We start from the raw sequence: 21,025 nt of genomic DNA, 5'->3' as shown, positions 1-21,025 counted from the left end.
CGTGTGAATGGCACTTTAGAAACATCCAACATGAGCTACAGATAACACTATTACACCGCTCAAAGCTCACATTATCCACGCTTTACCTCCACGTTTGTACAGGCTGTATGCATTGCATCCACAGCAAGCCCACGGAGAGTCAGTACAAAATTTATGAATGGGGACAAAAATTCTGAATGAGCCGTCGAGAAAAATGTCATAGCATGAAAACCTGTATCTGCGATGACGGGCCCTCGGCTCGGCTCGGGTTACCGTTTTCTCATTCACAATGAGGACGCTGACATAATTTTTGCCAGGAACAGCGCACTTGAGTGTGGTCGGCCTGCTCGATCCATAATGCACACGGAATCATTAGGAGCGGTGTGCGCACGGATTCAGACTAAACATAGGAGCGCTGTGTTTTAAAGGTTTTCGTGAGGTAGTCGGCTTATTTTTTTGAAGAGCCCTTCTCTGTTTCATACTCCATTGCGTGTGAATGAATAAAACATGCTGTAAGCGTGACTATTACGCAGTTTGTCGACGCTATTTCTCTCACGTAAAAAGTATTTTTTTACACCTTTTAAAGTTACATTTTTTTTTCAATGTTGTCCTGATATTTATGTAAAGAAAACCATACCTGTTGTGATACCTATAAGTTGTAATATTTTGGATGCGTTATTCTATAGCAAAATGAGCAGTCTGATCAGCTGTGTAGAGCTGTTGTATCATCAAATGAAAAATCCATCTACGTCTAAAATGTACTTAGTTTAACCTAAATCTGTTGAGTGCTTTTCTTCTTTACCGTGTGACACCATTAAACCTGATCAACATACACCGTGGCTCTGTGCCGTCACGGAAAGCCAAGACTGCTTCAACATGCTCGTTCACATCGACACCAAGCAATCATAGCCATATCCATAAGCCGTATCCATTTCAGGCTAAATTCAGCCACATCTTAAGCCGTATAGCCACGTCTTGAATCATGTTTCCCTTTATCATACTCTCTTAACAGTGAAAAACCATGCACTCGTTTTGTCCGTCATCATACCACTCTTGCAAAGAGCCACATGGCGGGACAACCCTTTTAAAGGCATTAGACACTATTGGTAATTGTCAAAGACTAGACTTCACAGTTGGTGTGTTTCAACATATGCATAAAATAACAAACCTGTGAAAATGGGAGCTCAATCGGTCATCGAACTTGCGAGATAATAATGAAAGAAAAAACACCCTTATCACACGAAGTTGTGTGCGTTTAGATGGTTGATTTCGAGACCTCAAGTTCTAATCTCGAGGTCTCGAAATCAAATTCGTGGAAAATTACTTCTTTCTCGAAAACTATGGCACTTCCGAGGGAGCCGTTTCTCACAATGTTTTATACCATCAATCTCTCCCCATTACTCGTCACAAAGAAAGGTTTTATGCTAATAATTATTTTGAGTAATTACCAATAGTGTCCACTGCCTTTAAGAATGAAAGACGGGTATTTTCAACTCGATTTAGACTCACTTTTGTTCCAATTTCATCCAAAAAGAGTGGCATTGCTTGACTTTCACTCTCAAAAGAGCGAAACTGACACCACTCGGACCAGAGAGTGAAATTGTCACTCTTTTATTAAGAGTCAGAGTACAATTTGCCTATAGGGGATTTGTGACATTTTTCTCTGACCTTTTCGAAGACTCTATGCCGACTGAAGTCAAAAGGGTCACTGGCTAATTTGGTAATACAGAGGTGGAATACCATAGATAAATTATTCACCCCTGATGCTTGCTTTATCCCCTGCTTCAGGAAACAATAGCATTTCTTACACATGATTACTGTATATAAAAGTATCACCATTTCAAGCTGTTTTGTAATGGTTCTTACGTTTTCCGTAAAGTCCATGAGCCAAACCCCAAAATTTAAATTTTAGTTTGCACCTAGGTCAAAGGTTAGATCAGAAACAAAGTAACCTATTGGTTACATCACCAAAGTGGGGTAAAAGTAAATAAATAATATTATTAACCACTTGTCTGAATAAATATCTACATGTAATATCTGGTATGTGCACACCTCAAAGTATTCCTTGCCGAGAAAACGTGTGAAGAGTTCTGTCGTTATCATAATAAAAACACATTGGTGAGCGTTTGTACACAAACATATGGGAAAAGTGATTTTTTTGCAATAACAAAAAATGCTCAATCCTGCCAGCTGGGCATGCATCAGATTTTTAATAGGGACCCCCTGAAGGACTCATTTCAGCAAAAGAATGTTAGTTGTACTCAATGTCACGGTTTATGTTCAGTTCTCCTGGACAAGTTAGTATGTCTCAAGGCCTCTACATACACTAACAAAGTTTTTCGATGCACACATTTCCTGGTGAAAAAAACACCAATCAAGAAATGTATTCGGTGCTAAACTGTCTTCCCTATTCATAAAATTTCTCTGCTGGCTATATGTATGATTTCGCTCTTCCTTTCCAAAACTCTGTTCACTATCACAATGTACAGAGTGAGTCATAACACAATCATTTGATGTTTACCAAAAATGAACAAAATTGTCGATTTCTATTTGTTTACCTTTGCAATGCATTTACCAGAGATGCATTTACCAGAGATGTGCTTGTTTCAACATGGACTTTTTACCTTTAACTAAGTTGTTGACAGCGTTGATCATTTTGGTCCGGGACTAACGTACCGAAAGTGTCCAATGGCTTTAATTGATCATATTTGTCTGGTCATGTTTATAAAGATATTCGATTTTTCTCTAATAACCATTTTTATTGTATCACTGTTAATGATGGTAGATAATGATGGTAGAAAGCTTCCCTTAAAATAGTACGTGGTGAGTAAAACAATGTCATGAAAATTATTTTATCATGTAAAACGTATTTTCGTGACATTCTTTTATACTCACTTTCTAAAAACCATAGCACCCTGATCAAGTAATATTTTAAGGTGAGCTTTATACCATCATTATCTTCAGACTGTGTCAGTTTAAAGTAAATCTATGGACATTGTGTTTTGTGTCACAAAAAGTACCTATGACCCTTTAAGGGCAGAGCATTAAACCGTTCGATTGTAGAGTGTGGGTTCGAATCCCCAGCCGTGACACTGTGTCCTTGAGCAAGACACTTAACCATTGCTTCTTCCTTCGAATGGGTTCGAATCCCCAGCCGTGACACAGTGTCCTTGAGCAAGACACTTAACCATTGCTTCTTCCTTCGAATGGGTTCGAATCCCCAGCCGTGACACTGTGTCCTTTAGCAAGACACTTAACCATTGCTTCTTCCTTCGAATGGGTTCGAATCCCTAGCCGTGACACTGTGTCCTTGAGCAAGACACTTAACCATTGCTTCTTCCTTCGAATGGGACGTAAAGCCGTTGGTCCCATGTGTTGTGTAACGCATGTAAAAGAACCCAGTGCACTTATCGAAAAGAGAAGGGGTTCGCCCCCGTGTTCCTGGTTGTGGCTGCTTAATGCACCGTAGCACCGCGTAAACCCTTATAAGGTGCTAAATAATCGGGTCTCAGAATTCATCACTGCAATAACCTATCTTTCTGAAAGTTTGTACATACTCAGCGCCTTGAGTACCTCGTTTGGTAGATACCTGCGCTATATAAGACTTCGATATTATTAAAGAGTTATACATGTGGCTGAGTTTAATGTGGACGCAGTTTTTGAGTTACTGCAGAAAATCCGAAGCGGTTCAGTCCACACAGGAAGAATTTTCCAGTAAAGGAAATCCAATTCTGAGAAACATTACTGGCAGTAAGGCTTCTCAAATTCAACTTTTGGGCATAAATACCCTTATAGTTTTCCATACCAACATTACTACGAAATGAAATGATTCTCAAAAGCTGTTTTACATGCTACTAACCAACAGTTTGCATTGCCATTAATTTTAAGAGTGATTACCCGTAAAGACAGTGGACACTCACAGTACTCTTCTCACTTGGTGTATCTCAACATATTATGCACAAAATAACAAACTTTTGAAAATTTGAACTCAATTAGTCGTCGAAATTGCGAGATAATAATGAAAGAAAAACACCCTGGTCACACGAAGTTGCGTGCTTTCAGATGCTTGATTTCAAATTCTAAATCTGAGGTCTCGAAATCAAACTCGTGGAAAGTTCCTTCTACTACCAACCTCTCCCCATTACTCGTTATGCAATAATTTATTTGAATAATTACCAAGGAATGAAAACTGACACATACACGCTTGCAGGGGGGGGGGGGGGTTGTAGGAGATACGCCAACGCAAGGTTGCTTAGGCCTATCGGTAACAAGATAACCTGTAGCCTATGCATTTTTAATTAATTAACATGATAGGCATGGAGTGGAGACAACAAGGTTTGACACTGTCTCCTAATGGGAAACAAACCACGTGACACTCAATATGACGCCATTGTGTTAACATTTTAAAGCCGCAATGCAATGTGGGTAAATATGAAAGAGTTTTTTCTGATTGTTTTCTTTAAGTGACTGGCACAGCCCCATGAGAAATCAAATTTAAATATTAAACATAATATTTCAACAAAGGTAGGGATATTGGTACTTTTCCTTGGTCTATTAATCGAACAATCAAGCATGCAAATTGTACAAAACAAAAGATTTGGCGGCAAATGGCGAATTGCGTACTGACGATAATCGCTGAATCGGAAATTTAAATGTTTACTAAATATTTCAACAGAGGTATTGGTACTTTCCCTTGGTCTGTTCATCAAAGAATACAGCCCGCTATCAAAAAAACAAAAGAGATGGCGTATTGACCATAATCGCTGAGTCGGAAGCGTATCTCGCTAATTAATTGGGTACTATCACCCTCTCCACAGGAAGTCAACCCGTTCTCCGCCTAGCGCAACCCTCTTCCGTCACACACACCCCCCCCCACCCCCATCATCAAACCTCTGTCTTGTTGATGTGCATTAGTGCAGACCTTTGTCGTCGTTCGACAAGACAATCTTCAGTGGTCGCCATTTACCATTCGCTAATTGCTTTTTTGTTAGCTTTTCCCCAACAGAGATTTGATTTGCATTTCCAATTTTCGTCTATAAGTCCGTTTTGTATAAATATGACCCCGCTGTTGTGGTGCAGGAATCACGCTATCTATTCTGATTGGTGTTTGCATGTAATAACATTCTTAAGAGCCCCCCCCCCCCCCCCCTGGAACCAGTCCCCCTGCCCCTCCACCCCCCCCCCCCCCCCCCACCCCTCTCTCTCTAAGCTTCTTCATTGAGAACCAAACCAGTACATACTGGAATGCTTTAATCTCGTGGAGGGTTTACACAAATGGAGACATTTATTAGACAAACACAGTTTCTTTTTTTCCTTTTTTTTAAGTTTTTTTTAAAGTTTTGTTTAGATGATCTTCCCGTCAACGGAACTCGCCCCCCCCCCCCGAACCACCCCTGCACAAATCCAACACGAACTGGAATGTTTTAATCACGTGATTAACCGGTAATGTCCCAATCTTTGCGAATCAATGTTCCGGAACAACGCATTTCAATTAATGTATTTAAGTTCTCTAATCAATCTTAATTTATTTATCAACCTTAATTCGACAGGTGGTTGTGCCTAAAACATCCTTCCTGTACGCTTAAATTCGCCAAACCGTATTATACATTTGAGATATTCACGTCAATAATCATGAGCTACGAAGCGTTTCTATATGTTAGTCCAAACATTTTGGCAGAGGAAACTGTTTATCTAGCTGGCCGTAATTAATAGATTACAAGATGAGAATTTGGTTGAAAAAACTCTAAAAGGCCGATTAATATGGTGACTGAAGAGTTTTATACAAGATATTTTAGCGATAGTCCGTGCTTGGGAAGGAACTTATCTGTCAATCTTTGAGAGCAGCAGCAAGTTATCTTCTTTAGTATAGGGCTTTTAAAGCCTCTGGACACCTTTGGTGTTTAAGACCAGTCTTCTCACTTGGTGTATCTCAACGTATGCATAAAATAACAAACCTGTGAAAGTTTAAAATCAATTGGTCTTTGAAGTTGCGAGATAATAATGGAAGAAAAAACACCCTTGTCACACGAAGCTGTGTGCTTTATGATGCTTGATTTTCGAAATCAAATTCGTGGAAAATAACTTCTTTCTCGAAAACTGCACGTTTATACTTCAGAGAGAGCCATTTCTCACAATGTTTTATACTATTATTACCTCTCCATACCATATAAGTTTTTGTGCTAACAACTATTTTGAATAATTACAAATATTTTCCCTTGCCATTAAAGGGTTTTGATACCTTTGGTTGCTCAAGTTTGTGGTCATGACATGAATCCTTACTCGCTGTAAATTATTATCTGTAGAACTTTCAGTCGTCAAGTTTTTTAAAGAAGAAAAATGTGAAAATCACAGAGCAATGTTTTCAGACGAGTCGCGTAAATCCAATGTCACTGAGACGAAAATTATTTTCGTACAGCAAGTTTTATTTTAAGGGAAGCTTTGTACCATCATTAACTTAAAATTTTGTAAGTTAAATATACTGTGTCAGGATGGTATGGGGGTTGTCCGTGTCAGGGTTATCCTGTGTCTTTATTTGCGTGTTTATGTCCCTTATTTTCTATTTTTGATGTAATTTTTACAAGTCTTTTTATCTTCTGGAGGTTTTCAGGAAATAAATGAATAAATAAATAATGTGGACATTTCTGTTTTATGTCATACAAAAGGTACACCAACCCTTTTAAAACGATACGTTTTGTAATCAAACCCAACTGCTTGTTCCAATCCTACATGACCCTAACAGTCTTTATTGAAATGTTTCACACGTTTGGCTGGGATGATGTATCAGTTGAAATGTTAAAGGATTGGAACGACTGAAGTCAAGCTGCCAGTGATGCACAAGGAATACAAATAAAGAGCCCGTACACAGCAATGGCGTTTCATCTGTAATTGACTGATCGCTCATCCCACTACTCCATAGATCCCAGGAGAACTTTTCGCATCTTCTCCAGAGAAAAGAGAAACTGGACCCTGCATGCAAGAGGAGTATCTGGAGCGCATGATTGCATCCTTGCCGACCGGGGCAGACGAAGCGACAAGCCCCTTGCCGATCAGGGACGAGTGTGCCCTCTAAATGGTGCGGTGGCGTTTCAAGTCGTCTCCAATGGGAAATGAGTGCTCTTTAGCTACTTACTGTACTATGGCGCTGATATTTCTCAGTCTTTCTCTTGCCGTCTTGTTTGTGATCAACTGGCTTGTTGTTGTATTTGTGTGTGACATGAAAGATTTCAGTTTAAGAATGGCTTTATTAGAACATAGAGAAAGGATCATGTTAGAACATTAGACCACATTAGCAGAACCTTGATACAACTTTTTATACGTTTTCCTTCTTCTAAATGATTATTTATCAACCAAGTTCTAAGTTTTGAATTATAAACCTACAGTTTGGCTTCCCCTGTTTCACCCCCGCTTCACGAGTGGTTACATTGCTGCAAACGTCTGGTAATGTAGACTAGCTCCAGTATTGCAACACGTTGGTTTAGGTTTACTATAAACCCCATTATATACCTTTCCTTCCTCAATATTGCTACACGACTGGTCGCATTGAAGCTGTTAACGTCTGGGTCAGAAGACTAGCTTCACTATTGCAACCCGTTGGTTCCGGTTTGCGGTCAATTGGTCGTCTCAAATGTGACGTAACAATTATGACTTTTGGTTCATGACGCTTTTAGCTCACATTTTTTACTTTCTATTTCGACTATAGCCTCCTTTCCATATTCTTATCACAATTAAAACTGGAAGGAAACGAAAGTCTATCGATTTTGTTTTGTTCACCCCTGAGACTTCTTTCAGCGTCCACTCTTTCAACAAACTAAACTGTCTTAGCTCAGAAAGTGTATGTGAAACTTAATATGGAAGATGGTTACCCTGGCGGTGTGGGCGTTTTAATCCAACACGCGGGTAAAACCCACTCCGTGTGTTTACACACGATGGTATATAGTAGCTACCTGGGTACACTAATTAAAATACAGACAGTCATACTAAGATGGTTGCAGGCAAACAGCGTAAAAGGGCAGGTGAAATTCGACCATGGCGTGGGCCAATTTATGATGTTCTTTACCCCAGGAGTGCGAGAGGTTGTAGGTTTTGCGTTTGATGAGGCCACCGTGTCCTTTACATTCAGAGTAACATCCAAGAAGGTTGCATTTATAAGATCAAAGATAACTCGCTGCATTCCGTTGATGAAAGATACCATACAAATATATACCTTTATTTTTGTGTATATAGTGAGTATTAAGGTAGATGGCCTTAGCTTTCGATCCAAACTGGACCTTCTTCATAGGAATAAACAAGTACAAACAAAAAGGCCTACATATCCATTAAATTATCGGGGAAAAAAGAAGCAAAATGGACTAAGGGAAGGATAACAAAAACGGGGAAATTATAGCCAATCAAGATTTCTATTTTAGAAACAATTGGTGGCTACATGAACCATTAAGAGTAAATTACATATACATGTATTTTTGTGTATAAATGTATGTGTGACAATAAAACAGGCAATGATTATGACAAAAAATAATGTCCTGTAGAAAATGCACTTTGGTTCGACTTTCAGTGTACGTTGCTTCTCAACCACTGTAAATAAGCAATCACAGAGCAGTTTTTTTTTTTTGAGCGGTTGAACACGGTCGAATATAATATCCTCTCTTTTCTGATTCACTCATATGATTAAAACATACTTTCACGTTGTGACACAGCAATCCTATACTGTAACCAGCGTTGAAGTTGTCCTTACGGCTTATAATATTGACTTATGTATATACTCATAAACCTATTTATTTATTACCAAAATGAGTGGCTATGATTATTCAGGTGGTCCATTGCATGGCCGAATGCTGTATGTAAATATTATTGTGTTCAGGGACTCTTGGGCATACAGCTATAAATGATCAGCAGTAATGAGAGCAATGGGAGACTTTTGGGACGCTTGGTGGCAGCAGACTTACCAGGTAAAATCTATTGTTCTCGGTAACGGCGCGTGCTCAGAACTACGTCAACAATGGAAATTTACCTGGTAAGTCTGCTGCCACCTAGTGTTCAATGTTTTATACAGTTCGTTGCGATAAAAGTTTTACCGTCAGATGTCTCTCTGGGTCGTTGATCTGATTACATGTACTTGATTTTGCACATGAATCATTGCTCATTCGAGTCTGCACAATTTGAATAATTGTTTGACTTTTAGATGAAGTCAAAAATGTGTTGGTGAAGACACCGAGTGAGAGAGAGAGAGTCCAGGAAGAACAGATGGCTACCACCCGCAGACTCAGAATCTATTACCATTACCACATCCTTTAATCCAGGTCCCTGCCTCACACAACGAGGATTAAAGCTTCATTAATCGTTTGAAAACGTGTGCCATACTATATGCTTGATGACGTCACGGTTGCGTACGCACGAAAAACAAAATGGCCGCGGCCTATGGTTGGATTATACATGTACTGTGTAATGTAATTGTGGAAGGACCCAGTGTCATAACTTAATATGCCTACTGACGTCACGCTTGCGTACGGACGAAAAAACAAAATGGCCGCTGCCTATGGTCGGATTGTGCATGTATACATGTACTTTGTAATGTAATTTTGTATGTGGAATCACTGTACTTTTCAGATTATCCTTATCTAAACTAACTCGATACGACGAAGGCACGGCATGGGAAGTTCTAATGTCTGATAGAAAACAGCTGAGACACTTGCCAAACAGTCCGAGAAACTGCCACATAGCTGCTCTATCTGGAGTCTTAAAGACACTGGACACTATTAGTAATTGCCAAAGACCAGTCTTGTCACTTGGTGTATCTCAACATATTATGCATCAAATAACAAACTTGTGAAAACTTGAGCTCAGTTGGTCGTCAAAGTTGCAAGATAATAATGAAAGAAAAAACACCCTTGTCACACGAAGTTGTGTGCTCTCACATGCTTCATTACGAGACATCAAAATCTAATTCTGAGGTATTGAAATCAAATTCGTGGGCAATAACTTCTTTACGAAATCTACGTTACTTCAGAGGGAGCCGTTTCTTACAATGTGTTATACTATCAACAGCTCCCAATTACTCGTTACCAAGTAAGGTTTTATGCTAACAATTATTTTGAGTTTTACCAATAGTGTCCACTGCCTTTAATAATCCAATACAGCCATGGCAAAAATTTCTCATAATAAACGTCCGTACTTCTACAGCCCCCTCCCCCTATAAGCCGCCGGCTTTAAATTAATAAGCGCAAGGAGTGGAGGAACACTGCTGGAGACGCAATCTGCTCCATTCTGCTGGAAGCCTTTTTCTACCTCCATCCATGGTAGTTAGTGTGTTCAGTCACCGTGTATTGGCAGGGAACAGACAACCCCGTGGTTTGTGCAATCATTACCCGTCTCCATACCGCACTACATTTTCCTCCGATTACGCTAATCAAATCTTTCTCCTTTCTCGGCAAGGCACCTTCGGGCCCTAACGGAATATTCATTCATGAGTTGGAGCTTTTCTTCCAGGAGTCTATTGATTAGGTCATCCCACCTTCCCTGGAGGAAAACCTATCTGATAGATTCCTCATGAATTGACGACCTCATGAATTTACGAAAAGGCTGATTTATTTTGGATGTTGAGTGAAATGAAACTGCCATTGTACTTCCGTTGATAATAGAATTACCAGGAATTCCACAAGTAGTCCCCCCTCATCGATATCATACGATTAAATATTTCCGAGAAGTTCTACAATCTCTGTGATCCATCAACCGCAATGATTTTGGTGTATTATTAAAGGCATTGCTCAAACCATCTGACTCGAATTGCAGTCAGAATTCGTGTGGGTTCCTATTTAAAATACGCAAGATTCGTTTAGAGTCAACATAATCTTGAATCATTTTAGGGTCAGTGTCAAACTACCCCCAAAAGACAAAGTATTAATATAATAATAAAATAGTCTTATATAGCGCACGTATTCAGCTAATTTTACTCAAAGCGGTATTCAATGCGCTTTGACAGACAGAAGCATGTTTAATATTAAAGGAACACGTTGCCTTGGATCGGACGAGTTGGTCTATAGAAAGCGTTTGTAACCCTTTTTTATAAAATGCATATGGTTGGAAAGATATTTTAAAAGTAGAATACAATGATCCACACAAGTTTGCCTCGAAATTGCGTGGTTTTCCTTTTACTGTGCGAACTAACACGGTCGGCCATTTATGGGAATCAAAAATTTGACTCCCATAAATGGCCGACCGTGCTAGTCGACGAGGTAAAAGGAAAACCGTGCAATTTTGAGGCATGTTTGTGTGGATCATTGTATTCTACTTTTACAACATCTTTCTAACATTATGAATTTTATAAAAAAACGGCTTTTCAAGGACCAACTCGACCGATCCAAGGCAACGTGTTCCTTTAATATAACTTATTAAAACTGTTGTGTGTTTTGAGGCCGATCGTCGTGTAAGAACACCACTATTCATGAACCCAAATAGCTCTCATAGACTGTGGGCGTTCAACCCATTGTGCCACTTTTCCATAAATAAATCATGCATCAAATAAAAGTACAACACTCTTTTTAATATCTGTACATCACGCCACTCAGATCAACCGAAAGGAAACTTCGTTTACAATTTCCTATACCTGTCAGTGACAGTTAGTGAGTTCCAATAAACGCAACTGCATAACAGTTTTTTAATATGCAAAAAAAAAGAATATATATATATAAAGGGGTACCATTGTAATGGAATTTCGTTTTTTAATCTTGTAGTTGTAGTGGTCATGGCTGTCACAGCATTCTTCGTGACATTTGATTCCTTGTACAGTACAACATCGAAACACAATATCGGCTCCTATCAAGAACTGTTCTTGCCCGAGGCGCTCTACGATGCTATTTTCTTTCCTTTTTTCAGCATTAGATTATGCAGGAAAATATACTATTCTGATTTCTCTTCTTTTTACCCTTCTATCAATGTATGCGATGAGCACTAATTGACGATCAGTAACTTTTAAGAGCGACTTATAAGATTTACTTTGATTTAATTTAGTTTACCTCGGCTATTTAAATTTAGTATTATACCAACATGGGGACGGAGGCTATTAAAGTTAAACTGTACATTAATCTTCATTTTCCTCATTGTATATTTAGATTGGTATTAATGGTTTGATTTCATTAAGGAAGTTATGAAATAACTGATCAAAATGCATGAGTTTTTAGATTATGCAAGGAAATTGGTTAAATTAAATAACATAAATGTGGAAATTATTAAGAGATGCACTGAGTAACCCCTACTATAACTTTGTAAATTAATTTAAAGGCACTGTACAACATTTTGGTATTTCCTAAATATTGTTAGTATAAAAACTTAATTGGCGTGGAGCAATGGAGAGCTGTTGAAAGTATAAAACATGGTGAGAAACGGCTCCCTCTGAAGTAACGTAGTTTTTTTTAAAGAGGTAATTTCTCGTTCAAATAATAAAAGACTTTAGCTGAAGCTTTATACTAATGACATTCCGAAGTAGCTTATTGAGCCCAAATTGGAATGGGATACACCAAGTGAGAATACTAGTTTTTGACAATTACCATAGGTGTGCAGTTCCTTTTAAGCATAATTTCGATTGCCATGATCGCGACAAAACTAAAGAATTTTTCTATTTTAACTGATGGTTTAACCAAATTTTACGAAGTTTTCACATGTGCAACATAATGAACCAATCGAGCTCCTCCAAGAATAACGATGCACCGACTCTAAAACACTCGGACTAGAACTGACGCAGAACTCGAGTAAAAAAAAAATATTTTGCTAGTTATCAGTTGTCTGGGTCAGCCATGCCCAGGAGTGCCCTCTACGACCCAACCCAACACCCAGGTCGAATCTGAGTGTATTGTATGTAAATTTCAATTAACTTTTATTATCCCCGATGGGAATCTCATTTCGGCCTTCACATCAAAATGTACAAAAACTACATGAAATTCATGTTTACCATTAGTACAAATTAAAGCACTATACAAGCCACAAAAAATGTATCAGACAAAAAAGGTGTAAGTACATGTCAAGAGAGCATGGTCCCCGACCGCGTAGTCTGTGGTAAATGCACCTTTAGAGTTGGGGGACTCGTCGAGGTCAATGTAGCCAGCGCAATAGCGGACGTATATCTTTCCATAAACATTAAATTTAGAACTTAACTCGACTCAATTAGGTCTCTGTGAAGTAAACAAGCTTTTAGTGAATGCATTTCACTTACAATCATCATCATTTACAATTACACCGTATAATGTCGATGGTTTTTTTTTTCCCACATTTTTTAAAAGGCCCTTGTCAAAAGGTACACACCAAAAAAAGGCTGTTGAATTACAACCAGAAATGACGTCAATGTGCCTCTGGCGCTCTTTAGGAAAGCTTCCTATACACGGTTCGAAGGAAGTGTACCAAACACGTACGTGCTTCTTATCGGGTCACGCTTATTTTGAGCTGGGTTTTGTCCTAGGTTGCCCATTTGCATTTTTCATAAGGGCCATCCTGCCTTTGTGCTTTGACTGTCTCCTTGCTGTGATGGTGGTCGAGACCTGGAGCTGGAAAGAAATGTCTTGTTTGAAAACAGTGATTTTGGCTTAATCGATGAGTTTGACTTTGACTTGGGTTTCTGGTGTGTCTGAGCATGAAAAGACGTAGTTGACCTACAAGGCGGGAAAACATAATGGACTTCACAGTTTGTGGGAAATCCAAAATGTTTTTGTCCGTGTGTGCGGCACCTAAATGTAGCCCGAGCCCTAAATGTAGCCTGACCTAAATGTAGCCCCAAACATGTACCTATCTGTAGCCCGGACCTAAATGTAGCCCCAAACATGTACCCGCACATGCGTGTGTTTAACAACTGTGTTATCCTGTTGTATTTTGTCCACGTCTCTTTTATGCGTAACTATAGTTTATGTGCCTTCAATTATTTCAGTCTATTCTTTTCCATTGTTCTTTCTCATGGATACGTTGTACACACTAGGGGGATCTCCATCAAACAAGCTTGCTTTTAAGGGATCTCCTCCACTTATATTGTGTTTTTTCTCCTGTAAAGTTACATTTTGTCATTTTGAGTGGAAAGAAATTGAAGTTGAACTTGAAAAAGGTAAATCCGTTTTTCCTTTTTATATAGACGCTCTCAAACGTAAACTAAACACGTTTTATTTTTTTAAAAAGTTCGTACAATTTTGGATCGGACGGAAAAACGACGAATCATCAAAGTGACATTACGAAAAAAAATAATATCCAAAGATCGCATAAAATGTAGACGACTTTTCGAAATGTTTGTTCGTGTACGCTTTAATGTTGCCTTTATACAACGTCTTTTTACAATGATATGGGCTACAGTTTCAATAGACAAGGGTCCAATTTCAAAGTAGCTAAGCATAATAAAAAGATTCTTACCAGAATAAGGTTACCAGCAATTTACTTCTGCTTAGGCAGCTCTTTATGAAGTACGGCCCTGGCTTAAAGGCAGTGGACACTATTGGTAATTGCTCAAAATAATTATTAGCATAAAACCTTACTTACTTGAGAGGTTGATGGTATAAAACAATGTGAGAAACGGCTCCCTCTGAAGTGACGTAGTTTTTGAGAAAAAAAAGTAATTTTCCAGGAATTTGATTTCGAGACCTCAAGTTTAGAATTTGAGGTCTCGAAATCAAGCATCTGAAAGCACACAACTACGTGTGACAAGGGTGTTTTTTTCTTTTATAGTTATCTTGCAACTTCGACGACCAATCGAGCTCAAATGTTCACAGGTTTGTTAGATACACCAAGTGAGAGAACTGGTCTCTGACAATTAGCAATAGTGTCCACTAATAAGGCACTAACTACAAATTTAAGTCCACAAATGACCCGTTAGTCAGTTATTTTGAAACAAACCAGCCATAGTAGTCCGTATAAAAAGACTACATCTCAACCAAGCTACATCAAGGCACGAGCCGAACCTTCGGTGTCCACAAAGACCTCCCATGACACATCTTATGGAACGAACCTGCCACACTATAACTCCACTCTACCCCCTGGGTCATGAAGCCATTACGACTGCTCTAATTATACGCCGCACTGTAATAATGCACGCTGGAATTACTATACACACTGCAACGCGTTTCCCTTGTTGGGTGCGTTCGTTTAGCTTCCCTGGGTCGACCCCGGTGTGTGGCGGGTTTTTTTTCCCCAGGACGAACGTGGGTAATTATCTGCACACTTTCGTCCTTGAAAAAAAAAAAAAAAAAAAAAACGCCACACAACGGGGTCAACCCAGGGAAGCCAAACGAACGCACCCATTGTTACGAATAGACTGGTCCCTGTCTTTATCAACAGGTTAAAGGCACCGGACACGTTTGGTACATGTCAAAGAACAGTATACTCACTTGGCGTATTCAAGAACAAAATAATAAACTTGTGAAAATTTTGACTCAATATTGGTCAACGAAGTTGCGTGAGAATGGTGAAAGAAAGGAAACACAATTTCCGCACTAATCATTCGCCACACTGTGTGCATTGTTTTGTTATGTTTGTGTCTATAATTGTACTATATGTTGCATTACAAGAGTCAAACAACTCAGAAGGAAAACTTCATGTTGGTGATGTATTTATGTTTTCTACTGTTTCGTTAACTGTCTTCACGCTTCGTTCGGTATTCTTCCAGTAACTGCTAATTGGAATGAATAGAAGCTTGCATTCAACCTTCGGTTACCAAGGCAACGTCCCTAATGGTTTAGCTCCTAACACAGTGGCAGTGGTGTGTAGTATGCCACTCGAGAAGTATGCCACTATACTTACCACCGTGTAAATAAATTAATGCTTACTCGTTAAAATTGCGATTATTTTGCTGCGTGTCGAGCGCGAATAATGAACACAATAATTATAATCATAATACAAAGACAATTACTATAATCTAGCTTCGCGTGTATTTCTTTAGTGAGTTGAGTTGGGGATGGCCTAGCTAATTTTCCTTTTGTATTTTGTATTTTAGGAATAATTATTGTCTCTGAACGAATATTTACAGATAATGTTTTTTCATAATTCATTCATTCAATGGTTTATTAAAATTCTATTCAATTCGCTGCCAGCAGCAGAATTACATGAACAATAATGAAAAACCTACGCAAACTTTCGTAAAAAAACGCACACAAAAATGTCGTCTATATGTTTTATTTATGGTTTAAACATTCAAAAGTGCGCTCTGTCTGAATGTTTGCGGACGTGATTTGATTTATCAACCCAAATTCAAATTTGACAAGAAACGGTTCTGTCTGAAGCGCTTCAAATTCAAATTTGACAAGAAACGGTTCTGTCTGAAGCGCTTCTAAATTATGTATTTTTATGAATTCTTCTTCCTGCGTGAGATAACCGCTGTGGATTTTTTAGCGATATCTCAAAAACGCTGAGCCACGTTTTGAAATGAACTTTTTTACAGTTAAGTTTTGTTGCATGTATACATAACGCTGATTAAAATAATTAAAAGGTTCCAGTAGCCACGGGTATACTTTTCCTTTTAATCAGAGAGGTGATAAAATCATCCATCAGGAATTAGAAGCGTCTTACACCTGAAAGCAGTTAGCGCTTATTTAAAAAAAATAATAATAATAGTAATAAAACACCAACCGAACACGAGTAAAACGTACCCAAACCCTTTAAGACAGGTTGAAAAAGTTGGTATGATTTATGAGACCGATTTATGAAGCATCTTGTTAAGGGTTTACAAGGTGATAAACCGCCTACCAATCGCAGTTTAATTAAGTAAAAGTGCAGGGGCGTGACGGGCACAAGGATGACTTGTCTAGCTTAAGGGAATTTTAGTTGTGTACATATAATAAGGAATAATTATGTAATAACTGTCGAACAGGTTGAACATTTACATGTTGGGAGTATAAACAGGTGAGATGAACGATTAAAGGCAGTGGACACTATTGGTTATTACTCAAAATAATTATTAGCGTAAAACCTTTCTTGGTGACAAGTAATAGGGAGAGGGTGATAGTATAAAACATTGTGAGAAACGGCTCCCTCTGAAGTGTCATAGTTTTCGAGAAAGAAGTAATTTTCCACAAATTTGATTTTGAGACCTCAAGTTTAGAACTTGAGGTCTCGAAATCAACTATCTAAACGCATACAACTTCGTGTGACAAGGGTGTTTTTTCTTTCATTATTATCTCGCAAATTCGATGACCGATTGAGCTCAAATTTTCACAGGTTTGTTATTTTATGCATACGTTGAGATACACCAACTGTGAAGGCTAGTCTTTGACAATTACCAATAGTGTCCACTGCCTTTAAATAAAATTGCTCTTTCTGGTGATTCTTTAAATTGCCGTGTAGCTTAGACGACTCGGGCGAGTACCTGATTTATGAACACAAAAGTTTGCGTTTGGTTCACATAAACATGACCACCGATTTCGTTCCGATAACATTCCAGCAGAAAATTAGAGCATTTGACTGGATGTAGCCTACTTCTCCCTAAGAAGTCATGCATATTGCCTTTAAAGGCGCTTGACTGAATTGGTAATTACTCAAAATAATCGTTAGCATAAAAACTTACTTGGTAACGAGCAAAGGAGAGCTGTTGATAGTATAAAAAAAAAAACATTGCGAGAAAATGGCTTACTCTGAAGTAACGGTTTTTTTTAAAAGGTTAGTTCTCACTCCAATATCAAAAGACTTCATTCCAGCCTGAATTTCTTTATTAGGCATCTGGAAGCACACATTGGTGAAACAAGGGTCACGTTTTTTTCCTGCATTATTTTCTTGCAAAATCGATGAACAAAGTGAGTCAAAATTGTCACAAGTTTATTATCAATGTATGCATTTATTGATATACGCCAAGTGACAATACTGGTCTTTGACAATTGCCAAAGGTGTCCAGTGCATTTAAATATGACTGTGTATGCAAACAAGTGCAGACTTTAAACTGATGATGAGATGACTCGTATAGAATCTCGCAGGATCAAAAAGAAAGGAAACAATTTATACAGATGTTTATCTCTCGATTACACTTACCTTCATCTTAGAAGCCTGAATCATGATGGTACCACAGTGATGGTATCTACACACCTATGTACACATTTTACTCATTCACAACGATGCACTGCGTAGTCTATCAGTATGCCCAGTTGTACATTAGAGCGCAATCGATCACCATTCACACACAGAAAGAGACATTCACACAATACGTCCTTCCCGCCAAGCAACCTTATGCAAAATGAACGCCGTGTGATAGCACGTGCGTTCCCAAACCGCTATGGTTAAACCACGCAGTGGTCTGGTGTACACGTCTCGTACGATTACCAGACTGCATTTATTTTGATGTGTCCCCCGAACCCCTACCGCCCCCACCCCCCCCCCCCCCCCCCCCTCTTACTCTCAAATCCTTACGTGGAAAAAAAACTTCATAATCCAACGCCAGATTGTCTAAGTCCCTGTGTTTTTAAAATTGTGTATTGTGTAACACAGCTCGGTTTTTAAATCAGCGGGTTGACGTTTGACATTAGAAGTGGGATTAGATTGATGCTGGGGAGACAATCCTCAATCATACTTGGGGAAGGCAATCTGCTGTGTCTCTTTCCTTGTAGTCTTCACTATCGCTTTACTTGTTTTGTTTTTGAAAAAATGTCTCATGAAAATCTCCCTCATAATGAGGACCGGAGTGTTCTGAGAACCAGGAGAGGGATGTATTAGGGGCTAGTACACACTGGGCCATCAAATTACATAGGAGATTTCTGGACATCTTCTATCTCAAAATATTTGTAATCGCTCACTTTGTTTGTGTTTGAGCAATTTCACCATAGTTTGAAAAATTAGGTCACCATAGTGTTCTGAGAAACAGAAGAGGGGGGCTATTCTGTGTCAACAAAACATACTCTCTTACACGAGATTTCTAGAAAACTTCTGTCTTAAAATCTTTGTGTAGTCGCTGACTTTGTTTGTTTTTGACAATGTCTCATTAAAAGTCCTGTCTGTGTTCTGAGAAACAGAAGACGGGGAAGGGGGGGGGGCTATCGTGGGTCATCAAATCACAATCTACTAAACGAGATTTCTGCTTATTTTCAGTCCGCTTCTGAGTTGGTGAATTCTGCCTAAACTAAAATAATTGCAACGGCTTAGGCCGTGGCCGAGATAGCAATAGCCGTATCCACAGCTGCCGTCTATGGATATGGACATTAGTGTTTTATAACACTAAAGGTACGACGAAACAGTAGTCGTAGCCATAATCTTAGCTTCATTCCGGCGTCCGATCCGATGAGGGCTCGGCTACAATTTGTATTGTAGTCTTGGTTCCGAGACCTTCGCATGGATAAAATCCAACAACTTGGTAGTTCGCACCTTACGGACCAATTCGAACAACAGAGGGCGTTACTATTCTTGGTTCGATTTCAAGCAGACCATGCAGTGCCGTCAATCGAAATGAGTTTTAGACGAATAGCGCCCTCTGTCGGGTTATCACGTTACGTTACGTTACGTTACATTACATTACGTTATGTTACATTATGTAACGTCACATTACGTTACGTTACGTTACACTATGTTACGTTATATTACGTTACATTAAGTTAAGTTAACTTTGAGTATGAGATGGTGACGTCTGGGGCTAAGACTACTAATTTATCCATTCAGATCCTTGTTCTGATTTCTGATTGGCGGATTCTTGCTAAGGACTTCGTCTAGCTGAATGCATGATGACGCGGCGATCCAGCCGTTGCCGTTGCCGCTGACATTAAAGCCATCTTGGTTTTCTGTCAATTTAACCAAACCAAAACCTTTTCGAAACCATTTTGGTCGGCTGATAGGCTTATGGGCTCAGTCGCTGAAAATGCACACTTTCGGCACAGGCTTCAAACAGACAAACGAATGCCTAAGCCGATACCCAAAGCCCGAGCCGTAGTTTCGAAAACAGCCAAAGTTGAACAGAAGACGAAGAAGGGTCTGGCTTCCATTTTGCATAGTAAAAGTCACAAGTTCAGTGATGACAGACCGGGATTAAAGCCCAAGATGGGTAGTCGATTTTACTGTAATCGTTTGTTCGATCGATTAATATAAAGAGGACTGGTCGATCTGAAATTCTGAGGCCAAATGCCGTTTGTCAGGAAATACTAGCATAGCATAATTTCTCTGCTTCGGCAAAAATTGAGTAGAGCATGCACCAGTCACAACAATTGGCGGTAACTTACTTTTAAGCAATACTTTTCTACTGTGTTCGGCAAGTTGTTGTGCTTACAAAGGCTTTATGAAATTGAGCACTGACATTATACCTTCATCATTCTCGGCTTGCAAAGTGGGTTACTCGCCTCTAACATTTTTCCTAATTTTCCACATTTTTCCTCATTTTCTCCTCCTGTCCCGTGTACATGGAGATGAACAACATCTTGGTACAAGGTTTTTGGTTTGCGATGATTCTGATCTCCAATTTTCTTACTGATACGACCCCTTGTAAAACTCTGTTTACCGCCCTCATCGGCGATACTGCAGTTGAGAAAAATCATTGTTCGCATCTTACTATATTTCACAGAGAGAAAGCAGAGTAATGGCCTAATATTTTGTGATTTTAGAGCTCACGAAAAGGGATACTGTTCAGTGTCAGTTGTGACCTTAGGTTTTTGACTTCCGAGTTTGTACTGTGGGGGACATGTGTGTGTATAAGACTCTGTCCCCGCAACGAGCGAGCTGTGTGTAATTTCCTTCTGAAAGCGCCCTCTTTTAAAACCTCGTTCAGCCCGTGTTTCAATTTATTAAGTACATTTCCAAGCAGTAATTATTTGTCGTGTAATTTTGACCATTTAAGCACTTGGCACGGTGTGCTATGGGGGTTTATTAGTGGGGTACATCCCCGGCAGAGGCGATCAACTGACTATTAATTTATCGCTTACACTACCCATGTATTGTCATATAATTATATATTAACACTATATACTGTGTGTGTATATATATTTTGCGCAAGTTCCTCAAATAAGTCTAAATGGCTACTCTGTTGTGATTGTGCGTGATGCGCACACTGTCAGATCGTTCCCATGATGCATCACTACATCCTGAACAAGAATTAATTTGCACAAGTCAACCTCTTTTTCAGCCCATC

General features: G+C 39.1%; 1 protein-coding gene across 1 annotated transcript in view; it reads right to left on the bottom strand.

Annotated features, from left to right (window-relative positions):
- LOC139952968 (uncharacterized) overlaps nt 1-18,080 on the bottom strand; it is a 52,819-nt gene extending 34,739 nt beyond the window's left edge. Inside the window, exon 1 of the mRNA XM_071952316.1 lies at nt 17,956-18,080. Within this exon, the coding sequence (XP_071808417.1) occupies nt 17,956-17,979 (24 nt within the window). The 5' untranslated portion in view covers nt 17,980-18,080. The remainder of the gene's footprint in view (nt 1-17,955) is intronic.
- Between the last annotated feature and the right edge of the window lie 2,945 nt (nt 18,081-21,025).

The sequence above is a fragment of the Asterias amurensis genome, chromosome 21 (assembly GCF_032118995.1).
Source record: "Asterias amurensis chromosome 21, ASM3211899v1".
Classification (NCBI taxonomy): Eukaryota; Metazoa; Echinodermata; class Asteroidea; order Forcipulatida; family Asteriidae; genus Asterias; species Asterias amurensis.
The sequence above is the reverse complement of the archived record's forward strand: the minus strand, read 5'-3'. Positions and strand labels throughout refer to the sequence as shown.